The sequence below is a fragment of the Enhydra lutris genome, unplaced genomic scaffold, assembly GCF_002288905.1.
Source record: "Enhydra lutris kenyoni isolate GAN:26980312 unplaced genomic scaffold, ASM228890v2 scaffoldscaffold85, whole genome shotgun sequence".
In the NCBI taxonomy this organism is placed as follows: domain Eukaryota; kingdom Metazoa; phylum Chordata; class Mammalia; order Carnivora; family Mustelidae; genus Enhydra; species Enhydra lutris.
In genome coordinates this window covers 4,041,854-4,061,809 of record NW_019154169.1, presented here as the reverse complement: position 1 = coordinate 4,061,809, position 19,956 = coordinate 4,041,854, and the positions used below count along the sequence as shown (strand labels likewise).

The following is a 19,956-nucleotide window of genomic DNA, read 5'->3' as shown; positions in this document are numbered from 1 at the left end:
GAAACCAGGCGTCCCTCTAACCTCATACTCTGCTCCTCTGCTTCACTCCAGCCATGGCGGTCCACTCCTGTTTCAGAGTCTTCGCTGCTAGTTTCTTCTACTCGAATATCCAATCGCCTTCTTGAGTCATTTATCAAATGTCAGCGTCCCTAACCCATTTTATTATTTTTTAAGTTTATTTATAATCTCTACACCAAATGTGGGGCTCGAACTCACAACCCCAAGATCAAGAGTTGCGTGCTCTTAATGATTGAGCCAGCCAGGCACCCCTCTAACCTACTTTATATCACTTAGATTTTATTTATTTACTTGACAGAGAGAGAGAGATCACAAGCAGGGGGAGCTGCAGGCAGAGGGAGAGGAAGCAGCAGACTCCCCGCTGAGCAAGGAGCCTGACCTGGGGCTTGATCCCAGGACCCCAGGGATCAGGACCCGAGCTGAAGGCAGACACTCAACCAACTGAAACACTCAGCTACCCCCTTTTAACCTATTTTAAATTAGAAGCAGAAATCCCTCCTCCAGTCCATATGCCCTTTCTTGTCCCTCTTTTCCTTCATAGCACTTAATGATTTTCTTAACATATTGCATATTTTACTTATTTTGTCTCCTCTCATTTATTTTGTCTCCTCAAAACAAGCCCCCAAAAGGGCCGGGTTCGTTTTGTTCACTGTTGCTTACCTTGCCATTTCAACTATACCTCTTCCACAGTAAGGACTCTGTCAAATAAATAAATGAAATCTTTTAAAAAAAAGTTTGTAATATGCTACATACTTACAATTATATATTAATATATATTAACATAGTAGGATATAGTATGCCAGCAAAATTAAATCCAAGTGATAGGATCCCCTATCAAGAAAGATAATGAAGATTCAGGCAGAGAAAGTTAGGTCCGTATTTTATGTCTGGGAATGATGGGAGTTTAGGAAGCCAGAGTACAAGCAGTTTTTGGAGAAGTGTTTTTTGCTATATAGGGCCACCAGGAAAAGGTTGAATGCAGATGGGGTGGGTTTAGAGAGTGATTAAGTATTATAGTAGTTTCCATCCAATATCCTCTAGTTCTCTTTGAAAGAGATGGCAAGGCCTTTTGTTGACTGTAAAGAGGTAGCTGAAGGAAAGCACTCAGTCTTGCTGGCAATGTTGAGGGCCCAGTAGAGAGCAGTAATCAGATTTACAGTGGTACTAATTTACTCCATTGTGACTCTCTTCTGCAGGATTCAACCCGCTGGGTGAATACTGACAATGTGGAAGGACGGACGCTTTCAGAGTTGAAGTTTCTCTAGGCAGGAGCAGGAGAAGCTCAAGAGATTTAAGGGGGTTCAGGATAATGGCAAGATAAATGATGGATCCTGGAGTCTAGCTTGGTGGGAGATGGTGGTGGGGAAAGCGAAAGAGAGGAGGGAGCTAAATGAGTCAAAAGCAGAAAGATCCTTGACCTGGAGATTTGCACCAGGCTAGAAGAGTTACTGAGCAAGGGAATGGTTAAGTCACTGTTATTTTTTTAATGGAAGATTTTATTATTTTAAAGATTTTATCTGAGCGAGTGTGAACATGGGAGTGAGCAGGGGAAGAGCAGAGGGACAAACAGACTCTGTGCTGAGCCTGGAGCCTGATGTGGGGCTCGATCCCATGATCCTGAGATCATGACCTGAGCTGAAATCAAGAGTTGGATGCTTAACTTGACTGAGTCCCCCAGGTGCCCCCTTTTTATTTTTATTTTTGAAGATTTATTTGACACAGAGAGAGTATGCACAAGCAGGGGAATAGGAGAGGGAGAAGCAGACTCCCCACTGATCAGGTAGCCTGACTTGATCAGGTAGCGGCTTGATCCCAGGACCCTGAGATCATGACCTGAGCCAAAGGCAGCTTAACTGGCTAAGCTACCCAGGACCCCCTCCATTTTATTTTTTATCTAAAGATTTTATTTATTTGACAGAGATCACAAGTAGGCAGAGAGGCAGGCAGAGAGAGAGAGGAAGGGAAGCAGGCTCTCCACCAAGCAGAGAGCCCGATGTGGGGCTCGATCCCAGGACCCCGAGACCATGACCCGAGCTGAAGGCAGAGGCTTTAACCCACTGAGCCACCCAAGTGCCCCATTTTTTCTTTACGTAATTTCTACACCCAATGTGGGGCTCGAAGCCACAACCTGGAGATCGAGTCACATGCTCCACCAACTGAGTCAGCCAAGTGCTCCTAGAGTTATTTCTTAAGTAAGCCAGTTGGAAGATCGGCATGGAGTGTCTAAGTTCACGATTCAGAAGTAATGCAGCCAATGTCGCTGTGCAGGGTCCTGGGGTGTCCACAGCTTTGGATAGAGATGGAGGATAAGAGGAAAAGGTCACAGGACGAGGAACAGGAACCATGGTGTGGGGTGGGCCCAGGAGAGTTAACATACTAGGCCTGACTGCTAACCTTTGTAATTCCTGCCTTCAAGTTTGGTCCTTGGCTGACATCTGGAAACCTGGATTTCAGGAGGGTTTCAACCATTCCCAGAACTGGCACAAGTGGCTCACTGTGCCTGAACTGTGTGTATAATCAATATGGTTTAATTGTGCTTTACCTCTGGAACTCTGGGATTTCGGGATATGCCAAGCAGACGGTGCCTACATAGCCAGCCTCCAACCAAAACCCTGGGCACTAAGTCTCTAATGAGCTTCCCTGGTAGACAACATTCCACATGTGTTGTTAACAGCTTATTGCCGGGGGGGCGGGGGGATGATGAAGTACATCCTGTGTGATTCCAAGCCCCCTCAGAAAGTTGGAGCGTGGTTTCCTCCAGACTTTGCCCCTGTTGTCTTTTCTTGTTGCTTAACTTTGCTTTGAATCCTGTTGCTGTAAGAAATCATAGCCTTGATTAGGATTACCTTGGGGTCTCTCAACCGCATTGGAGCTGGACACTTGGAAGGACAGAAGTGTGGAGGAAGAGAAAGGCAGGTATCAGACTTTTTAAGAGAACGGGTAGTAAGGAGATGATTAGATGATCGTAACCAGTAGAGTGAGAGGATCACATGAGCCTCAACAGAGTAAGTAGGGGTTTCACCAGGACGGGAAGGAACAAGGACACCAAGCCCACATCCTGAATACAGGTTTGCAGGGCAAGAAGTACTCTCGTGTCCCTACTGGGAGGGTGGTGGGGGGAGCGTGTGCACAGGGAGGATTAACCCTGCATCTGCTCTAACCTGTACAGCTCTGTCTACATCTACATCTGTCTACTGTAACAAATCATTTGCAGTAGCATGCTGGTGTGGTGCGGCACCACCGCTGGGTGGGCACTACCGTTTCTCACCACGCTCTATGTCCTCAAGGGGTGCAAATCAGTGTTCCTCTCATCTACTCCAGTTCTGGCTTCTCTGGCAGAGGAAAAAACAGTGCTAGCATTATTTTGACAGCTAAAAGGCAGAAATTAACCTAAATGTGGCATCAACAGTAAGATGGCTAAACTGTGGGCTATTAACACAATGGAGCTTACCATTGCTGTGAAAACAGTTCACAGCCACATGCAACAATGTGGACTAATCCCACAAACAATGTTGAACAAAGCTCAGCACAAAGAGTATACAGTGTATAATTCCATTTCTATTAAGTAACAAAAAGCAAAAGCCATCTACCCTGTTGTAAGTCAGGATAGTACTTACCCCTCAGGGGCAAGTGGCTTCTGGAAGGGAGTTACAGAGGGGTGTCTGGGGTACTGTTAATAACCTGAATCCCGAACTGGGTGCTATTTACAATTAGGATACATGTTCTCTGTATATATTATACTTCAAAACTGAAACAGTGCTACCCAGTACATTAAGTGCAAGAGCAAGTTTCACCACAGAACATACACTGTGAATCCATTCTTGCTGAAGAGCACATGACTATACAGAACGAACAGCGTTGACAATGGTTAGTGGGTAATGGGACTGTAAATTTCCTTTTCTTCTTATCTATTTTTAAACACCATTTCCATACTGCCCTTATTCTTTCTTTCTTTTTTTTTTTGAAGTAAACTCTATGCCTAATATGGGGCTTGAATCACAACCCTGAGATGAAGAGTCATGCGCTCTGGGGTGCCTGGGTGGCTCAGAGGGTTAAGCCTTGGCCTTCAGCTCAGGTCATGGTCTCGACTAGGACCATGGTCCTAGGATCGAGACCCCGCATCGGGCTCTCTGCTCACCAGGGTGCCTGCTTCCTCCCTCTCTCTGCCTGCCTCTCTGCCTACTTGTGATCTCTATCAAATAGATAAAATCTTAAAAAAAAAAAAAAAAGTCATGTGCTCTACTGACTGAGACAGTCAGGAACCTCATACTGCCCATATTCTTTTTAATTTTTTAAATTTATTTATTTTTATTTATCTATTTGACAGAGATCACAAGTAGGCAGAGAAGCAGGCAGAGAGAGAGGAGGAAGCAGGCTCCCTGCCGAGCAGAGAGCCCGATGTGGGGCTTGATCCCAGGACACATGGATCATGACCTGAGCCGAAGGCAGAGGCTTTAACCCACTGAGCCACTCAGGCGCCCCCCCCCAAATTCTTTTTAAATGTATAACTTTTACAAAAACAAAACAGCAATACCTATTTCCATTTTATAAACTGCAACCTGCGAGGTTCCACATACCCACTTTGGGACAGAGCAATGCTATTAAACACTGAGGAATGGAGCAACCCATGAAGACAAAAAATTACAAAACCATTTCAGCACAAGCAAAATCCTGAATTGCAGGGTTGGGATTTGCATTCTCATCAACAATCCTGTTGTTGGGCTAGTGCTGGAGGACTACTGGGATTAGGTTAGTACCAGGATTAGGCACACTCCAGACATCTAGTAAACATGTTCCCATCCTGGTGAATGAATCCCACTGGAATTCATTACAATGTAGCCAGATCCCGGCTTCTCATACCCCCTCAACATTGGCATTCTTCCTCTCTCCTTCCACTCTCAGACTACTCTTCAAGTCTGGAGGCAAAGGCAAGGCTTACTAAATGGAGTCACTCTGAGAAAGCCTTATTATTGAGCTGAAATATGGTTTGGCCTCGCAGTGCTACTTTCTTTATGAACCACAACATGGACATCAGTGCATTTTAAAGCATTTCCTTAAAAATCAACATTCATTACGAACTGGAATCAGATTCAGGTCTATTTGGATATGTTTATGAGCTAAACCTGAAAACATTTTTATCAGTCAGCCAAGTTCGTTAAATATGAACCAAGCTGGAATTTAAAGGACACCCACACCACTGACTCACAGCTCTGCACCATCACTGAGAACAGAAACCACATTAGATTCACAGTCTCACCACGTGCCCTTGGAGCCAGATTTATACATGTCTTGAAACCACAAGCTTGCTTTCACTAACACTGGCTCTGAAAAAAAAAAACAGAAGAACCTTTGCATTACTCCTCCCCAGAAGTTTGGGATTATCCCAAAACCAATGCTTGGGACCTGCACCTCTAGCTTCCCAGTGCACACCCTCGCTGGCTGCCTGGCTGCCACCGGCCTCCAAGCCCCCGTTGCTCAAAGCTACACTCCCTCCCTTCCCTCACTCACTCCTAGTCAGGGAATACCTCTTCCAAGAAGCTGTCCTTGGGTCTCCTTCTTGGGAGGAGCTAGGGCAGCCTGCTCTGAGCAAACCCCAATTTAGCATCCTAAGATTCCGAGATCGACAGTGCCACTTTATTTTCCTAAGTTGGCTTCCAACTGTATTAATAATTATCTTTAAAAAAAAAATAATCTTTTAAAAACACAGTCAAAATGGGTAAAGCGACACGTGACATGTGAGCTCCTTAGTGAGCTCACTCACCTTGATGACTTTATCCCACGACCTCTCCCGACTGTCACTGTTTAAAAGAGCTCTGTCTAATCTGACAGGGCCGGGGCATCCCATCGCACTGCATCTGGGCATGATCAGACCCAAGCGATTAGCACAGCCATGTGGAAGGCATAGCTTCTCTTTCAGACAGACAGCCCACAGAGACAGGGACAACAGCCATGTAAAACGGAGACACAGAAACAACACACGCCCTTTTCCTGTACGCTAGAAATAAAGAACTAAGTCTCAGTACTCAAATCAGCCAAACCCATAGGAAACTTGAGTCTCGGTCTCCCTGTTCCCCCCTGGATTTGGTCCTGCAGAGATGCCCCCGCCTCCCTCTTACTCCTCTCTCCATCTTCCTGCTGCTGCAGTCACAACCTGGATGTACTGGATTTGGAAGGACGGGGAAATGGCAAAGGAATCCGGTAAAAACTTTACCAAGGTCCTTTAAGGAGGGGCTAGATGAGGTGAGCTGGCTGTGCTGTTGTAAAGCTGTTTTCCTAATGACCTTTCAGTACGACCTGTGGGGGTCCGACTGATGTCCAGGCTCCTCCACAGAACTTCAGACCTGCATTCTCGAAGTGTGGGGCACAGGAATTTGTACTTTACAAGTGCTCCTCAGCACATCTGGACAAGAGATCTGGGAACCGTTTCTTGAGAGAGACCAGGATGAAGTGGTAATTCCTGTGGTAACAGCTTGCCAACACACTGTGCCACCGGAAAGTAAGGTCCCTTTATACCTTGTCCTTTCATTCCATGTAAAGATACTTTCTTCAGGAAATGTTTTTAAAGATCTGGAGGGGGGGGATCGAAAGAATTAATTCCCTGCTCTTCATCTTTTCTTGTCCAGTATTTCTCAAACTGGAAGGGCCACCATTGTACTTTGGGCTGGATAACACATTATGCGGCACCATGCAGCATAGTGTAGGATTTTGGCACCCTGGCCCTTACTCAGTCTCTAGTCACTGTGACAAACAAACAACATCCCCTCATACTCCTAAATGCTCTCCGGATGTCAGTCCAAACCCTGATTAAGAGCCACTGAGCTGGATTAACATTCCCGAACCTTCTCCCTACTCCTGTAAATCCTGCTCTTTCAGGAGGAGACGTGGTCTGATCCAATAAATGAGGTTAGGAGTCAGCCCTTCCCTCTCTCCTCTTTCACACCTGCCTGCCCACAGAGGGAGCATTTTAGCCCGAGGCTTCTAGTTTGGCCTGTGCCTGGCTGGCTCGGTCTCAAGATGGGGACCGTAACTCAAGATCACTCTGCATCCTAGTGGGGAACAAAGGGGCTTCCAGCTTCCTAAGCACTACAGCAATAAATAAATCTTAGGAAAAATGTTAGAAACTAGTTATTTTAGGGAATATAAACATAACCATAATTCCATTCTTATACTTAAAAGAGGTCTTTCATTATGTTTCTCTCTATGGTAAGATGGTATTACTATTTAAAGAGAAAGAACTTTGACGAACATTTTTTATTTAACAGTTTTATTCTGTCTTAGGATAAAAACCTTGCTTTGATATTGTAAGGTGCACTGCCATGCTGCCAGTTATTATTGGGGCACCAAATGCCTTAGTCAGTGACCCAGAGGGCTTGGAAAACACGTGAATTCATACTTTCAGAGCATGTAGAACTGGTATTTACAGCTTTTCTTGAAACTGGCCCAGGACATCTCAAACAGTCTACATAGGTATTATCATAGCACTTGCTTTGATGTTCAGAATGCTTCGGAAATGTGTTCAGTATCATGATTTGTGGGTCCTCCAAAAGGGTTGGTTGTTAACATGCAAGCAAACAGTATTAAGCAACATTATCTAAACTATGCCTGCCAAGTACTGGACTTTAAATGAAACCAAATTACAAAACATTTCCTTGTAGAGCTATACAAAAGATATAAAATTAAAATTAAAAATATCAACCATCTTTAAATACTCCAATTCTCCGACAGCGCAGTTTTCCACATCTTTATCACTACTGAATACCTTAAGAGAAAGTTAACAAAAATCAAAATAGATAAAAATATCTAAATCTTTGGATCCCTTTATTCCATGGCCTTCATAAAAACACAAAAGCGGCCAGATTTTTTTTTCCCACTATAGCTTAAAATATCAAAAAGATTTACTAGTGATTTATAATTAGCAATGAACTCTACTACCGAGTCATTTGTGGGCCACAGGCCCAAGGACCAGTGTTAGGGTATCTTACAGGTCGCAAAAATAATTTCTACACTCTGAACCCTCCTGAAACATAATGGAATGAATCAAGATGCCACAACAAAACTCCAGGCATGTCAGGAAGAACAGGTTAACCGATACCCAGTTTTATTGTCTTAAAAAAGGGGGAGGTGCTTATTTGAAAATACAGCTAAGGACATTCTTATCTATGATTATTTACATTCATATACTGAAAATATTTATTATTTGGACAAATCCTGTGATATGCCATTTGTTATAAAATGAAGTTCTTACAATGAGTATGAGTAATTTATCCTTTTCAGATAATGGAAGAATGTATCAAATCTTCATTTATGTTCCAAACATTTAAAAAAAAAAAAAAATCAAAATCAAAACTCTCAAGCCTGGAAAGCTATGAAAAAAGACCCACCACCCATAGCTCTGCTCCTCAGCACATCAACTTCTGCAAGGACACAGTATGTTTGCTGACTTTAAAATGTTTATTCTTTAAAAAATTAGTTGCTTTTTATACAGCTATACAAAGTTCTGAATGTTTCTTTGGCAATGGAATATAATGGAATTTTACAACTATATAAAAAAGTTACCTTTGCCTAAGAAACAGTATTTACTGTGTGTACATAGTTGACTGACAAAATTCTCTACCATCCAGCACCCTAATTAATTGACGAAATAAGCTACCTCAAAAGGGATATTACAGGATTTCCAAAAAGAAAGAAAGAGAGCAAGATATAGACACACACACACGCGCACGCACACATACATACACACAACCTTCTGTGGCTCAAAACACAGTATCACGGCCCTATCTGCAGGCAACTTACAATAATTGCCAAATACAATTCAGTGATAAGAAAAATCCTTTCAGTGATGAAAAAATACTTATTAAGTTCCATTGAAGTACTGCTGTAGTTTAACTATACATAAGAAATTACTTAACCTTCTGCTATTCCAAATATATTTAATGCTCATTTTTTAAGATGAGCCTTCCCCCCTCAAAAGTAACTGCATTATATCTTTGAAATTAAGCAGAAAAACAAACAAACAAACAAACAAAAACCCAGTGCTGGTGACAAATATACAGCAAATTCACTTCTTCATTCTTCTCAAAGACTGAAACCAATTCTCAGGACCATGAAGAGCTAGAAATTCACCTATTTTCAAAGACTTGTTTGTAGACTATGCAGCAACTTTGTTGTCTTTCTAAAAAGGAAAAAAAAATTAGCTCATGTTTCAAACTATTGGTTTAGTAATAAGTACTTCTAATTTACTTAAGTGTATTTCTCATTACTTTGAAATATACCCTCTTTTCCCTTTCATGTATAAATCCATTTCACTAATTTCCAGGAAACATTTTACGACTTCTACACCCAGCAGTAGCTCATTACTTGTTAACTGCATTTTCTAGTTAGTAGAGGTTACAGCAGTGGTGGTGTGGTGTGGGCTGGTTCTAGCGAGAAGGCCCCTAAGATACAGGCATTCCTTACTATCTTTGCTTGCACTTTAGTAATTTTTAAACACAATGATAAACTTAAACCTTCAACTTAGCAGTCAAACTCATCAAATACAATTGACAACATACCCTGGAAAAGGATTAATAAAATCCTGAAGTCTCTGATGTCTTTACTAAGCAATAAAATATACAGACAGTAAAATAACATTTCTCTCCCAGGTTTCATGCCAGGAGAAAGCAATGATTTAGAAATTCGTTTTAAAAGGATAACTTTTAAGTTCAAAATAAGTTCTGATAATCAGAGTTGACTGGGTGATTTTTAAAAAGTAACCAGGGAAAAAACAAAAGTCTCAAGGAGCCTTTAGCTTACCAGTGAGGCTAAACCTAATCAAAAGGCCTTTACATAACACCAGAGCCAGGGGCTACTATTTTCCTCAGGACTAGCTGTTATCATATACCTGATTTTTACTGCTGATTCTCATCCTGTTAGAAATACATTATTTCCAATGTTAAAGACTTAACTTTATCTGTGTATATAGCACCAAACCACTTGCACAATGTCATTAAATTGGAATACATATGGATGGTATAAATTGGTGCAGAAAGGAATAAACTGAAGATAATCCCACCCCACAGTCTCCCACCAAAGTCAACCTTCACATGCCCCAACCTTATTTATTTATTTTTTTTACCTTTCAGAAAGTTGTACGATCAATCCAGACCTATTTTAGGGTCCAAAAGCTGTGGTTTTCTGAAAGGTAAAAAAAAGAAAGAAAGAGGGAGATAGAAGAGAGGGGTAGAGGGATACAGATAAGTAGAGGGAAAGAGAGGAGAAAACGAAAGGGGGAAAGGGAGAGAGAGTACCATGCTGAGTCATTTGCGTTACCTCTTTGTTTCTGGACCCTATCTGAAGAAACAGACTCAAACAGAAGGTAGTCCGTCTCACCTACCATAGTGGCTTACTTAACCTCTGTAGCAGCAGCAGCAGCATATAAAATAGGAGCTAACTATATTCTTACTACAAACCCAACCTGATCTCCTCATCCCCCACCCCCACAAAACACCACAGGACCAACCTTATTAACACAAGTTTATGTTTCTAACATTATCCTCAAGGAAAACTGGACTAGAAGTCAAAGAGATTAAGTTTTGGCTTTACTAGCTTGTACCTAGATCAAGAGAGTTAACCTCTCTGGGTTGTTGGTTTCCTAACTATCTATTGGGGGCAGGGTGAGAGAGAGTTTATAGTTCAGCTGGTATTTTTAAGGAGTTCTAAAAATCTACAATCCTACCTTGCCTATGTTTTCATTCAACAACCAGACTTGCTTATGTGCACCTCAAAACTAACGATTCATGCCAACAGAGCACAAAGAAGAACATTACATGAAGGCTGCTGTAAATGCCAATGACCTCCATTTCTCTGAGAAGTGTCAGATGTAGTTTTAGAAAGGAGTTTAATCCTTAAAGGTGAATTTCCTTCATTTAATAGTGATCAATCACTATTTCTGCCTCTAAAGGTGCCAGGTGGTATGATTTAGAAGGTGGAGAATGTGGAGGTCAGGGCTCTCGTGCCAGATATAAGGGTCATTTAACTTTGGAATGGACAAAGAAGGACTAGCCACACTGATGGACCTCCTGCCTTACTCAAGGCTGAAGTAGTGTATTCCTAATCAACATGATGAGCACTTACTTTAAGCCCACTACGGTTCCATGTCTGCTGGTGAAAATTAAAGTAAAATACACGTTTACTAATGTCAAGAGGCTCATATGCAGCTGGAAATGCGGAACAAAAATACATGAAATATGGAACACAAGTGTATTGAAAATGTGTATCGATGAAAGCAGATCCACAGGAGTCAGAAAGGGAAGAAATCAGTGCAGGAAGAGAAGTTTCCAAGGACAGAGCAAACCCTGGAGAAGACTGTGAAAGATGTGAAACTTGACTTTGAGCTATGTGTCTCTCCCTACTGGACTAAAACACCAACAAGGCTGGGACTGCACCCGTCTTGCTTACCATTAATATCCAGCACAGTGCATGCTATATATGAAGACTTCATTATATTTGGTCCATTATATTTGGTCAACAAAATGAGGTCAAAGTTGGAATCAAGGACAGTGTGTATAAGCACTGACCACGAGTCAACTTGCTTGAACCAAACTCCTTAAAGCACAATGAGAAAAGGGGCTGGATATAGCAGTGGGATCCGCACAGATTAAGAAGAGCAGGCAGTACAATGTCACGTTAGAACCTTACCACCAGGGCAACATCTAGGGCTCAGTCAATCTATCATGCCTTGAAACACCCAAACAGAGGCTGGACTATTTGTCAAGGATACACTAATGTGGATAAAGACTCATGCAGACAACTTCTATGATGAATTCTAGTTCTGCAACGTGTGAGATAGGGGATTTCACTAGGGGCTCAAATGTGACAAACAGAGACAGAGCTTCAAAAAGTCTGAATTAATAAATGCGTGTACCATGCACAGAGCAGTTATTTAAAGATTTACTGATGACCGTTTAGATAATGAGAAATAACTGTCCAATCTCAGAGATGACATGACAGCTGCTGCTTCAAATATTTGAGGAATTATCATGGAGGTGTATGTATATTCTGTGTGTTTATAAGGCTAGAGGTAAACTAAGAGTGAAGATAAAGGGGGAAAGATCTTCACCCACACTGTGAAATCCTACTAATTGAACTACCCCTGGGGTAGGATGGATGCTTTTAGGAGAAGTAAGCTACCAGCCCCTATAAGGGATACTTCAGGACTCACAGCTTGGCCAGGAGCTCTGACTTCTCAGATGCTTTGTAACTCTGAGACCTTAATGATCTTTAAAATGTGTATTTGACAAAGACCTGTACCCCTGGGACTAATAATAGATTATATGTTAATAAAAAATTTTATAAAAAAATGTGTATTTGATAAAAGCGTAACTCTGTTTCCAAAAATGTAAAAACCGAGGGCCTGAAAGATTTAACGAGTCAACTGAAGTCACAGTGGCAACAATCTTAGAATTCTCATCAAGATCCAAATTTAAAGTTAAGCGTCCTTTTCCTCAAGACAAGTTGACTCCATGTGGTCTTCAACAAGGAGCTGTCACAGGTTCTTCAACAGAGAGCTGATCTGCCTGAAGTGAGGAAAAGAGACCAAACGTCTGCAGACCAATCAGAGGGTTACTACGGTAGTGTACAGGGATAGCGAATAGGAACAAATGCGGTAGTGTGGAAAGGGGCTACAATGCACTGTCAGCTAGTGAGGGTGCTGGGTGGGGGGAAGCCAAGAAGATGGTAAGGTCATTTTAAAGAAGGTCAAAGGACATAAAGCAGATAAAGATGGAGAGATGCAGGTAGAAGCATATAAGGTCCCAGGTGAAAAACTGGGACCTTAAAAGCTATGTATCAACAAGCTCACAACAAGCTCACAAGCTCACAAGAAGAGGAGGAAAGAAAGGGGAGGGGAGAGAGGTAGGGTAAGAAAGAAGGGGGCAGAAGAGCAAGCACAAACATGAGCATAAAAGCTTTTATTTTTTTAAAGATTTTATTTATTTAGTTAGAGAGAGAGAGAGAAAACATGAGAGGGGGAAGGGTCAGAGGGAGAAGCAGACACCCCATGGAGTGGGACGCCCAATGCAGGACTTGGTCCCATGGACTCCGGGATCATGACCAGCGCTAAAGGCAGATGCTTAACCTACTGAGCCACCTAGGCACCTGGAGCATGAAAGCTTTTAAGGAGCAAACTGAACATTCTAGGCAGAAGGAATGGGTGAAAAGGTCCTGAGATAAAAATAAGTTTGGCACTGAACAAGAGCAAGAAGGTGGTCCACATATCTGCAGCAGAGTGAGTAAAGAAAAGGGGAGTCCCGATGGCAAAAAGGACAAGAGCCAACACAAGACTTCTGAATTGGAGAAGTGTATCATGAAGTGTTTATAGACTGTATTGAGGAACATATGTTATTATTACATTATTCTTAAAGACCTTATATTAAAAAAATTTATTTTTCAGTAATCTCTACACCCAACATGGAACTCAAAGTCACAACCCCAAGATCAAGAGTCACATGCTCTACCAAGTGAGCCAGCGGGTGCCCTGGAACACGTGTTATTTTTAAGAAGAAGACAAAAATACCCTAAAAATAATAGTATTTTTAAAAACTAGAAGGGCGGGGCGCCTGGGTGGCTCAGAGGGTTAAGCCGCTGCCTTCGGCTCAGGTCATGATCCCAGGTCCTGGGTTCGAGCCCCGCATCAGGCTTTCTGCTCAGCGGGGAGCCTGCTTCCTCCTCTCTCTCTGCCTGCTTCTCTGCCTACTTGTGATTTCTCTCTGTCAAATAAATAAATAAAATCTTAAAAAAAAAAAAAACAAAACTAGAAGGGCTAGTGGGTGGTTATCTGTGTCAAATATGTCAGGAGTATTAAGGGCAAAAATCTGTGAAAAGGCTACTGAATTCTAAAGCAAAAGGCCACTGGCAAGGGCAGTAGTAAGAATTAACAGTGACAAGCAGTGGGCATTCTGTAACTCCTAAGACATAGTCTCCCGCTAGAATGGAAATTTTGCAAGTTGTAAGTCCTGTAGCTGCACTAGGCCACCATGGCTGCTCAGCCTGAGCTAATGACTTGAAGCTAATTTTCAGTAGTCCTGGCAGGATGATATAATATCAGAGGTGTCAGAATTAACAGACCAGAACCCAAAGCCACTAACGTCAATTCTTCAAGGGGGATCTCAACAATGGGCAGTTTCAAATAATGGACAATAAAATTCCTGCCAGCAGGTCTTTTTGTTTCTAGCTGCCCTTTGTAATTCCTAGTAGATCTCTTTACAAAGGGATTTTGATCCATTCTGTGATTATATAACCTTCCTCTCTACTGAACCTAAAAATCAATAAACTAGGAGAGTGACACTGACTTCATCTACAGACTCCTTTCAGTAAATTAACTATACACATAAACATACTATACAGAGCTACATAGTTTTCTAGCAGCAGTTCTCAAATGCCAATATATCACAATATTTTCAAGATCAAGGTAAAAGAAGAAAACCAGGGAAAATGCAGTTGAATTTTCCATAAAACTAAATTAAGAGCACTGACTCAGGAACAAACTTACAAGGCTCATGAGTGCACAGCATCACTTACTAGCTGACCTTGAACAAGGTATTTAATATCTCTATACCTATTTCTTCTTCTGTAAAATGGTGATAAGAACTATCTTAAAGAGTTCATGTGAGATTTAAATGAGTTAATATGTGAAAAACATTTAGAACAATGTCTAACACATGCAAAATACTATATAAATGTTGGCTGCTATGGATGTTTTCCAGTCTGGAGAATGTCCTTCCTAGACTCTTTACACACTTTGTAGTATAAAATAAAGGTGATAAGATATAGTCTTTTTTGGTATTTCTTTAATAATTCCCCATGGCCTCCCAAAAAAAAAAAAAAAAAAAAAAAAAAAAGGAAAAAACCCTAAATCACTTTCTAGTATTTTGGGGGGGATAATTTTACTAGTCCATGAAATCTAAAACCATGGTTCTGTTAAAAAAAAAACCAAAAATAAACAAAAAACAAACCCCTCCCACCCCTATCTTGTAGTTCTCTTACTTCCTCCAATTGAAAAGAAAGCAGTTAAAAACTTTGGACTCATTAGCCAAGAAGTTACTGCTCCTTAAAATTATATAAACAACTTAATCCCCTACCGAACAAACTGGAAGTTATACAAACGGCTTAAAAATATTGATGCAAAATAAATAAAAGTAAACCATTTTGAATTTCATAAAACTGCATGCTAATCCCAAACCATGTAATACTTACCCTGTATTCAAAATCTGCAAATTCCCTGCCCCCACGACCTCCTCTGAATCCACCACGAAAGCCTCGAGGGGTGGTGAAGGTACCACCTCTGCCACCACCACGCCCTCGGCCACCACGGAAACCAAGACCTCCTCTGCCTCTGTACCCGCCACGGCCACGGTTTGGACGAAGTGGGATTCCAAATGTCTCAGCATTTAATCTTCTTTCTTCAGCCCAGGTTGGTCTCCGTTCTCTGTTATAGGAACAAATAATCTCTAGTGTATTGGGTTTAAGAACATTTTCCAGGAAAACTATGCGGTGCACTAATTTCCAAATTAAGAATAAATAAATCCTCAAGAGCGAAGTTGTCACAAACTGTCCATGGCAGGATGTTCCCATACTATTGTTAAACTTCACGTGAAAATATGACCAGTACTAGTTTCTTTCAAATACAGCTGATGAAACAAACGTAACAGCCTCCAATATAACGGGAATTCAAATACAGTAGGCTTGGCAAATGACTGCACCCCCTCTTGGCCCCAGCGTGAGAGAAGACTAAGCCAGGAAAGGGAACTGTCTCAGGAAGCTAGGAGAAGGAAAGTAGGTCCCAGTGTGCTAGGGAAGTAAGTTTCTAGTATCCTCGTAGCCCAGTCCCTGGACCTGATGTCAGAAGGCTGTTTTTAGATCGCTACTGCTGCTGTCCTATGGCCATACAATCCCAGGATCATCACCCTCCCCATGTTTACACTGAAGTAGACAACTGCCACCAGGTGGCACCAAACTACCATTCGGAGAAGGAAAATTTGGGATGGGTAGCAAAAACTCTAGAACTCCTGCTATGCTGGCTCCTTTAACTAAGCAATTTTCTGGACCCACATTTGCTACGATATGGCCAACTTTTACTATGTTAGCAAACTTCAGAGTAACATTAGCATTTTTGGCCATGGCTTCATTTGAACTACAGTGTAGAGGAGTAAGTAAAGGCCTTACTTAGATGTTAGATGAATGCTTTTGGTTTAATCACTAATTTTTAAATGTGAATGCATTCCTAAACAAAAGTATATGGTTATTTCTTCTTCACAAGGAGTAATATCATTGAAAATTTAAGTACGGAGTATTTTCTTCTGGCAAAACAAAAAAAAACACTAAATAACTGTAGTCCTTAGATATTTTTAAGTATTCATTAAACTTAGTGAATTTATAGGAAATCATTTGATACTTCAACCTCCTAAGAGCATAAGAGAAGCTTAAAAGACGGTACCTATTATCATCACAAGAAATATTATCAAAGAAGGATTTGGTTTTGTCATAGTAGCAATTAGGGCCAAGAGGATCTTCTTCATCTGCATTTCCTTCACTGTTCTGGGTATCAACTCCTGAGTCTCCTTTATCTTCACCATTTACAGGCTTCTCCTGCTTCTCAAGTTTATCTTCTAATGAAAAACAAGCACATACCAGAAAGTCAAGATTTATATTAAACATCCACAATTCATAAGCCAAATAACATTTTCTGAGTAGAAAAATAAACTCACCTTTCAACTTAAGTTTATTATGAAATTCTCTGTCTATTTCCTCCTTGTTAAATTGTGCATTTGCACTTTCAAAGTCAAAGTCTTTCTCAAATTTCATTGGACCATCTCGTCGAATACCAAATCGTCCCCTGCCACCTCGATGACCCCCACGCCCTCTCCTTGGAGCTGAAGGAGCACCTGGAACTATATCAATAAAGAAAGAATAAACTGGTTTAAGACAGAAGCTATTACTATGGTCTTATTAAATGGACAATAACAAAAATGCTTTTTAAAAGTCTCTATACACATTACTACATTAGTAGTTTTTATAAAAATGAATTGGAGTGCCTGGGAGGCTCAGCTGGTCAAGTATTCGACTCGGGTTTTGGCTCAGGTTATGATCTCATGGGTTGTGAGATCAAGTCCCACATCAGGCTCCATGCTCTGCAGGGAGTCTGCTTTAACATCTCCCTGTCCTTCCCCCACACTCACACATGAGTTTCTCTCTAAATAAACAAATCCTTAGAAAAAATTTTTTAAAAAAGGAAAAAGAAATGAAATTTCACTAACCTAATACACTGTGAACTGAGAACAGCACACATGAAATTTATACTTATGGGGCCCAAACACATACATGTTTTTTAGAGTGCATAACCAAACTGTTCTGAAGACTTCTACAGTAAATTACTGTCATATTCCTTAAGGGAAGGGCTCTGCTCTGCTTACAGTTCTAATTCCTACAAAGTGCTGAACATACAGTGGGTTCTCAAAATTTAGGAAGTTTTCTACGAAAGGATCATAGGAACCAAGATTTGGAATAAAAAAATTAATGAACACTAATAAGCACAAATATTACAGATATACACACAAAAGCATCACCAGGTCTCAACCACTCCAACCACTTCCTCTTCCATCTTTCTTGTATCCCTCTAAATGACTTCATACTATTTAAGTCTGCCTGTATCTATTCCTTGTCAAATGTGTTAACAAGATTTATGAAATATGATAAAGCAATACCAAAATAGCATAAATTACAGTAAAAACTTGAGAACCCAAATATCCAACACAAGAGGAAGTGTTAAGAAAAAAAAAGAGGAATATGGAAGAGTGGTACATGTTCTGTTAACAGAAACAGAGCACAAAGGAATATAAATTCAATGATTATACTTAAGTGAAATGTTTAACACATAGTGACAAAGATCAGAAAGTGACTACACGGTAACAGGTTATGTTCAGTGTTTGCTCAAGTTTTGCAAACTGCCCACGTTTGAAAAAACAAACCACAAAAACCCATAGCAGCATATCCAGACACTTAAAAGTAGGTAAGCAGGATGTTTAAAACATTCAACTTCACTATTAAAAACACCCTAGCCATAAGCCAGGAAGTAAATATAGCACAAACTTTCCGTCTCAAAAAAAAAAAAAAAAAAAAAAAACAACAACAACAAAAAAAACCCACCTTTAAGTGTGTACTATGTTTGTAAAATCGTTCAGAAAAAAAGTCTGAAAGAATAGTCACTGTTCTGTTAATGAACCTCTGGGGGATGAATTTTGAAGTGTATTGAAAGGTACTTTACTTATTACTTTATATGTTAAATGATGGTAGTATGACAATTATCTTGAGAGAGAAGTTCTCTCTTTTCCAAAATACAAAAAGTGAAATATAGGAAATCAAACCAAAACCCCCGAATTCCATGGCACACAGCACATACAAAAACATACATAGCAATGTACAGGAGAAATTCAATATACATTTTCTGAAATTAAGTGAAAGATCACTTTCTAATTATCTAAATAAGGTGATTACACCTTGCCTTTATTTTTTAATTTGGACATTTAAAATCATAAATTTATCTTTGGTAATATGTCCTGATAAATGAATCTGGGGATAAATGTTATAGATTACAAAACACAAAGTGTACAGTTTTATTAACTCAATAATCATGAAAGAAAATTAAAGTTCTTGAATAATTACTTAAAGGACAAAAGGCTCAGGGCTTAAATAATTATAATGAGAACACCTCAAACCTTCAAGGTACAGATAAATCCACTCCTAAAAGCACAGAAAACAATGAAAACAATTTTATAATGTTAACCTGAAAGTGACAAACATAAAACAACACAAAAGACAGTACTAAAGAGGAAATCACTCAACAATGTGAATATAAGTGTATAAATCTTAGTGGCCCGTAAATTCAATATACTGAAAGATAGCTGTGTCCCATCAAGTAGATACAGAAATGGTGATTTTTAAAAAACTTTTATTTTAAAACATTTAGACACAAAAAAATTGAAAAAATAGTACAGAGTGGTCCTATATGCCCATTATCTAGCTTCCCCTCTAACAATAATATTTTAATTACTGTACATTACCAAAACCAGGAAGCTGACACCAGCACAATATAACTACACTATAAACCTCGCTCAGATTTCAACAGTTGTTTTTTTTTTTAAAGATTTTATTTATTTATTTGACAGATAGAGATCACAAGTAAGCAGAGAGGCAGGCAGAGAGAGAGGAAGCACGTTTCCCACTGAGCAGAGAGCCCGATGCAGGGCTAGATCCCAGGACCCCAGGATCATGACCTGAGCCGAAGGCAGAGGCTTTAACCCACTGAGTCACCCAGGCGCCCCAGATTTCAACAGTTTCGGAGATATTCATTTTCTAGTATATCTTTATATATAGTTCTATAACATTTTGCTACATGTATACATCTGTACCACTACTACCATAATCAAGATAAAGAAATGCTCTGTTACAACAATGAAACTCCCCAGTGCTACTCCCAGGTTGACTTCCCAGTGCTATTCCCCAGTGAAACTCCCAAGCTTTCATTTTGCCTTTTTTTTTTTTTTTTTAAGATTTTATTTATTTATTTGACAGAGAGAGAGAGAGCTCACAAGTAGACAGAGGGACAGGCAGAGAGAGAGGGGAAGCAGACTCCCCGCTGAGCAGAGAGCCCGATGCGGGACTCGATCCCAGAACCCTGAGATCATGACCCGAGCTGAAGGCAGAGGCTTAACCCACTGAGCCACCCAGGCGCCCCCATTTTGTTTTTATTTTTATTTATTTATTTATTTATTTATTTTTTTTAAAGATTTTATTTATTTATTTCACAGAGAGAGATCACAAGCAGGCAGAGAGGCAGGCAGAGAGAGAGATAGAGGAGGAAGCAGGTTCTCCGCCGAGCAGAGAGCCCGATGCGGGACTCGATCC

At 40.5% G+C, this 19,956-nt stretch overlaps 1 protein-coding gene across 4 annotated transcripts in view; it reads right to left on the bottom strand.

The window, feature by feature from the left end:
* Nucleotides 1-7,254: 7,254 nt before the first annotated feature.
* Nucleotides 7,255-19,956, bottom strand: part of LOC111161425 (LSM14A, mRNA processing body assembly factor) — a 54,415-nt gene continuing 41,713 nt past the window's right edge. For 2 of the 4 annotated variants that reach the window (XM_022525056.1, XM_022525053.1), the window contains 4 exons: nucleotides 16,761-16,943; nucleotides 16,490-16,661; nucleotides 15,246-15,481; nucleotides 7,255-9,190 (listed from right to left, as the gene is read on the bottom strand). In XM_022525056.1, coding sequence (XP_022380764.1) covers nucleotides 9,138-9,190; nucleotides 15,246-15,481; nucleotides 16,490-16,661; nucleotides 16,761-16,943 — 644 coding nt within the window. In that variant the 3' untranslated portion in view covers nucleotides 7,255-9,137. Of the gene's footprint in view, nucleotides 9,191-10,132; nucleotides 10,192-15,245; nucleotides 15,482-16,489; nucleotides 16,662-16,760; nucleotides 16,944-19,956 lie in introns of all 4 variants that reach the window. The other 2 variants (XM_022525055.1, XM_022525054.1) reach the window with 2 other exon arrangements.